Source organism: Sycon ciliatum, chromosome 1, assembly GCF_964019385.1.
Source record: "Sycon ciliatum chromosome 1, ocSycCili1.1, whole genome shotgun sequence".
Taxonomy (NCBI): Eukaryota; Metazoa; Porifera; class Calcarea; order Leucosolenida; family Sycettidae; genus Sycon; species Sycon ciliatum.
The window spans coordinates 12,328,551-12,334,702 of NC_088643.1; the positions used below are offsets into that span (position 1 = coordinate 12,328,551).

Sequence of the window (6,152 nt, forward strand, 5' to 3'; positions counted from 1 at the left end):
AGATTGATATAATTATTTTGTGTCGCTTTTGAATATTCTGTACATGCACACAGTTTCAGCAGTGATTTCATTGCTACCAGTGCATCACTTACTGGTGACAGGCATTTGCCGGTGTCTCATTGCTTCCATCACTATCAACCTGATCTACTTCTTATTGTTATATTATTCTATTAAATAGTGAGGAGTTGCTGTGCCGGGTGGATGGCTCTCGATTCCCGTGTGACGTGGAGCGGAAATGCATTAGCTGACATCTGAGGATTACAGTACCATCAACAATTTACAGTTACTGTCTTCGGGTCCCTCAACCGCAGGGACACCACCCTGCTGAAGAAATTGGCAGTAATAGAGAGGTTAAGATGCACGTGGGAATGCAGGCAGGCATAGTGGGATGGTCTAAGACCTGGATTGAGAAACAGAGGGTACCAGGTTCAAGTCCTGCTTGGAAGCGGAAGGATTTTTTCCAGCCGTGCTGCGACCCACAGTTAATTGGGAACTCGTGGCCTGGCACGAGGGTAACATGGATGCAGCTAATGGGATTTCGGTCTTTGACCACTTGGTGGTGGGTCTGATCTACTCACCTCCCACCGTTCAGGCGCTGCATCTGCGCCTTTGATCCTAGAGGGTGGTGGCGTTCCCACGGCGGATGCGGAAAACTCGGCTTCCAGCCGAGTCTCACGCGAACCGTGAAATTTATTTTATTTTTAAGATGCACGTAACGTCGTTATTTCCGACGCGACGCGCAATTTCACGTCAAATTTGGCGTAAAACTCCGAATTTCGACGTGAGCAGCAGGTCACTCGCGTTCGTTGATTTTTCGACGTGCGAGCCAAATAACGCGAGCTGAACATTCGCGTCATGTCAGAAATAACGTGCATCTTGACCTCTCTAATGGAGTCGTAGATGAAGCTCCTGAAGCTGCTGGAAGTGAGCACATTAGACACCCATCTACAGGGATATGGGTGTCAACGATCGAGAATCCCATTCACGCGGCCTCCATTTCCCGGCTGCCCGAATCTTCGGGTGAACAGGCAGAAAGGTGTTCTCAATTCCCGGGTGCCCTCCAGGACGGGTTCCACCGTCACTAGTACAGTCGACTACACTTATAACGAACTCGCATAATTATAGCGAATTTCGTGATAATTATAGCGAATTTCGTGATAATTATAGCGAACCATTGCCCATATCCCTGTTTCGACACATAAAAATTGACTCTTTATAGCCAACAGTTTTCGTTTAGAACGAACCAAATCTTGTAGGGCTGCATGTAAACCAAGTGCAGGCATATTATGTCATGGGGCACGTACGGGTCAGTCATGATCTGCTGCTTGTATAGTGTGAGTGCATTTCTGTTATAACGAACTTGGGCTATAAAGAACTAATTCTCCTGAACAATGGTTTTCGTTATATCAGGAGTCGACTGTATAATGGATGACCCGTGATAAATGCTATGTTCACACAATACACACTGACTTGTGATGTAGCGATGAAGCGGCTATAAAGCAAGCCACACTGATCTGTACTTCTGAGCTGTCAGTGAACCGATGGACATGACACCGGGTACGTGGGCACCAGCCAGCACATGGAGAACAGCGTGCACTTTTGAAGAATAACAAAATTCATCTCAGATATTCAGCCAATAACATTTATTATTAATTTTAATGATGTAATATATAAAAGCAAGATTCAGATGGAGAGCCAAGGATTAAATTTAAAAAGAAAGGAGCAAAATCAATGTTACATGTTAGGCGTAGGTTATATCCAACACTAATAACTTATAGCTGTTAGTGTTGGACACAACCTACGGATAACATGCAACATTTTGGTCCTTTCTTTTTAAATATAAAAGCACACATGGATACGAGTTATGTGTAACTGTCCACCACCGTATAATTAGATAGTAAGCAGTCAGAAAGTGTGATAGCCAGGCACAACACTGACAGATTACTGAGACAAAGACCTGGCACCTAGCTCTGACACATATCCAGTGCGTAAACCAACAGCCTTCCAACTTGGAAGGTTCATGGGAAAAGTAGGTTTATCCTTGTATTTAGAATGAGAATACCTGTTTCAAGGAACCATGCCATGATCTATGATTGTTTAGTGCATCAGCAATCTTTGTGGATTGCACAGCCGGGTTTCCACACCTCGCCACCATACTCGTATGCCCCGATGTCCGGCGCCTTTCCGACGTACACGTTTGTATAGGGTGGCTTGATGACGCCGCGGTCCACTAGCGGTGACGTCTGGGTCGGAGTATAGTCCATTTCACGCGGGTTCGCCAGTTTCTGTGCATGAAAATGAAGAGGATTTACACTGTTAGGCGATGCAGTTTAGCCAAATGTTTTACTAAGTCCACTCTGCTCCCGCATCAATGCGGACAGTGGTGGCAGGGCCCCGCTGCTCAGCCAACCTTGGGTGGTTTCGGCCATTGCTGGATGATCTATTCGTATTGAAGTAGGAACCTCTTGTTGTGGGAAGTGTGTGTGTGTGTGTGTGCGTGCGTGTGTGTGCGTGTGTGTGTGTGTGTGTGTGTGTGTGTGTGTGTGTGTGTGTGTGTGTTAGGCCACATATTGCAACTGTGGTAGCGCAGCGGTGGTGGCTGTGTAGACAATGTACGCAGAATGATCTAATCGTGTTGAATTGTCGTCAAGTGAAGCATTCTCATCTAGTACATGACAGCAAGATCAGCAACAATGTCAGCCACGAGACAATGTAGAATTTGGGAGCCTGACCCAACTTCACGGCACTATAATTCCTGTCTAGGTGTTGCCATACAACCGATGGTTGACAGCTATACCATGGTTCTGAATGCTTCTCTGCCCTGTGCCATGTGGCACAGCTCTCTACGTAGTGATTCTTCCAGTGCATGTCTGGAACAGGTTTTGCCAAAGATGGCTATGTGTGTGTGTGTGTGTGTGTGTGTGTGTGTGTGTGTGTGTGTGTGTGTGTGTGTGTGTGTATGTGTGTGTGTGTGTGTGAGAGAGAGAGAGAGAGGGTGTGTGTTTTGTACATGTGTGTGTGTGTGTGTAAGGGTGTGTGTAAGGGTGTGTGTATGCAGGTGAAGTAGTTTTGTACATCTCTACGCACATGCAAAACAGCAAACAACTTTATGCTTATCCTCCCCCCCCCCCCCCACCACCACGCACACACACGTACACCGTGCAATCACGTACTCCCCCTCCCCCCCCCCCCCACACACACATCACTCACCATATCCGCCTCTGTTCCGTTGAAGATGCCCGAAGCAATGCCGCCAGCATACGTCGCATCACCCGTTGCACCGCAGCCGCACATCTGGCCAGTCTGATTATGCTGGGCATTGTTGAAGTACAGCGTGTCCACGTTTTGCTTGATGATCAGCAATGGACACGTGTTGCCATGGCAGTCCCAAGGTTTGTACGGCGATCCACACGCCGGCATGCAGCGCGACACACGCTGGCAGTTGATCATCGTATTGGCGTAGATCACATGACCAAGACCCTTGACCACCTGCGCTGAGTGAGGAGCCAACAAGCAAAGAGCAACTGCATGGCTTGGAAACAGCAGTCTCACCGCCTTTGGTTGGTCAAGGTTTCATTTTCCCGTTGACCCTGCGTACGTGCCTGAACACACTGGTGTTCAGAAATCTTTGTTTGCAGCTCAACACAATTTTAAATTTAGTTGTGGCTCTCTAGCCTGGATGTTCTCGGCACGGCCGATGAACCAATGCAGAAAGAACCAATGCAGAGAAAGAACCAATGCAGATGAATGCAAGCGTTCACAACTAACCAGGCCTATGCCGTCTCTGCGAACGTCGCCGTTGGGCTCGCCACAGTTGGCCATCACGTTGTGGTGTACGGTCATGTTGGCGGACAGGTCGTCACCGCGGATGCACTTCTCGCGCATGTCGCGCACCCAGTTGTGATGGTACTGTGCGCCATGGTCGGTGGGACTGCCCGTGTAGATTCCGGCCGTGTCCAGACCAATCAGGCCGCCGTTGTGCACTTGGCAATAGGCAACGATCTCATTCTAGAATGAAAGACACCCCACCACAAGCAGCACCAAAGATGTCAGCTCCAACCACTCATGATACAGATGAAATGCGTACCGTCACATGATTATCAAGTGCCCTCTATACCAGTCATTACACACAGGTTGTGCACTGGTTTTTCTACTCAGGTTGAGCCGTGTGTTCAACGCTGGGCCTGGGTCTGGGATAACTACACAGCACACAGAAGTGCACAAGGCACTACGGTGCTGCTAAATGAAAACCAGTCGTGTCGCTCAGGTTTGCGCCCTTGCACAGTTTCGCAGCCCAGTGTTCGCAGGTCTAGGGCTGCGCAACGCCCGGCGCGTGCTTGAGTGACGCTGTGACTGGATTTCATTGAGCAGAACTGTATATAAAGATCACAGTTGCCTGGTGTATGTTGCCCTGTTAACATCTACTTGGTTAAGACTGCAATGGTGTTCATGCACGACGCATGCATGCCCGCATTAAAATCACTTCCTCACCGGTCCACGCGTGGTGATGCCAGCATTGCCAAAGTATGCCGCCGTGCTGTACGTGATCATGTTGTCCGAACCGGACATGCTGACCGGCGTGTAGATCAGCGTGCCAAGCCAGCATGTGTCCACCACCAGCACTTGGAGAACCTGTGAGTGAGGCATATCCAATGTAGATTTTTTGTTCATACCGTATGTCAGCGCCTTTAAAGCCATGGCCTTATATTCGAAACACCGCTGCTTTCCTAGATATTTTATGTGTAAAATGACTCACCCACTACGCCATGCCTTAAAAGCCAAAGTCCACACAGAAATTTCAATCCAAATCCACTTGTTCACCCTTCCTGCTGGGCTGTAAGTTTGTTAGCATACCGTAAAATTCCGTAAATAAGCCCACCCTAAATAACGCCCATGTCCGATAATAAGCCCAGTTTTAGGCGGTGTACACTTCAAGTCCGTTTTAGCGCCCATGCCCGAAATAAGCCCAGGGCGTAAAGTGGACTCAAAATGACCAGCGCGCGAGTGTACCTGTTGTGCCTTGTACTTACCATAGCAAGTGGTTTACCTATCAAATCTGTAATTTATCGCTACATTCTTGGTTACGACCAAATTTCCAGCTGTGGTTTGTACCTGTGCCGCGCTCAGCGTGAAAGGTGGTTGGTTCACTGAAACGTGGGTTGCTGATAGATAGATCTTCTGCAGATTGCGTCCGAAATAACGCCCATGCCCTAAAATAAGCCCATGCCCAAATATACGCCCGGTTTTGACGCTCTGCAAAGTATACGCCCAGGGCTTATTAACGGAATTTTACGGTAGTACTTATTCCTTCATTTTTACAAAACGTACTTCAAACGTCATTTCATTTATGAAGCCCGTGGCTTTATAACTGAGACTGGCCTAATAATCGAATATACCGCCATGGCTTTAAATGTGCGGACATACGGTATTCCATCAGTTTCAGGCATGTGTGCCAAATAAGTCATAGCCATGCTGCACATAAAGCCATAACGGGGGCGTTGGAGCCAGTGCATGCAGCAAGTGCGGCTGAAGTCGCACCGGCAATTTATCCTGTGATTTCTGAAGCAATGAAATATGGGCTATTCGGGCCTAATTTTCCATATGTTTTCCCTGCAGGAGCCCCCCCCCCCCCTCCCCACCTTTTTCATTGTCGTACCAATGCAGAATACCTTCTGATGCCCCTGCATAAACCTGCTAGTGGTTCAAGATTTCCCTTCTAAATGTCAATTTTAGCATTGCTCATACACCGTTTTGTAACCGTAATACTTGGTAGCAATACAATCATAGTATTGGACAAATAATCACAGGTGACTCAGAAATAATAAGCCTGGACTGGGAGGATGATGGCACACACAGCAATTAGCATGGCTAGGCTGAGTGTAGCACGAGTCCAATGGTGAATTGGTTGTCTGTAGGCACTGCCTTGCAATCAAAGAGAACCAGTGATTAACTAACAGCTCATGTCTTGATGTGTTCTTATTACATGTACAAGACATGGGACTTCGCTGAGTAGAATCTGATCCCGCTGTTCAGCTAATCTCTCTCTCTCTCACTCTCTCTCTCTCTCTGTCTCTGTCTCTGTCTCTGTCTCTCTCTCTTTCTCTCTCTCTCTCTCTCTCTCTCTCTCTCTCTCTCTCTCTCTCTCTCCCTCT

At 47.8% G+C, this 6,152-nt stretch overlaps 1 protein-coding gene across 1 annotated transcript in view; it reads right to left on the reverse strand.

Moving 5' to 3' along the window:
* Positions 1-1,478: 1,478 nt before the first annotated feature.
* The window catches only part of LOC135813619 (uncharacterized), an 11,340-nt gene continuing 6,666 nt past the window's right edge, over positions 1,479-6,152 (reverse strand). The window contains exons 3-6 of the mRNA XM_065326696.1: positions 4,492-4,632; positions 3,769-4,008; positions 3,211-3,489; positions 1,479-2,285 (exon numbers count right to left, since the gene is read on the reverse strand). Of these exons, the coding sequence (XP_065182768.1) occupies positions 2,106-2,285; positions 3,211-3,489; positions 3,769-4,008; positions 4,492-4,569 (777 nt within the window). The 5' untranslated portion in view covers positions 4,570-4,632 and the 3' untranslated portion in view covers positions 1,479-2,105. The remainder of the gene's footprint in view (positions 2,286-3,210; positions 3,490-3,768; positions 4,009-4,491; positions 4,633-6,152) is intronic.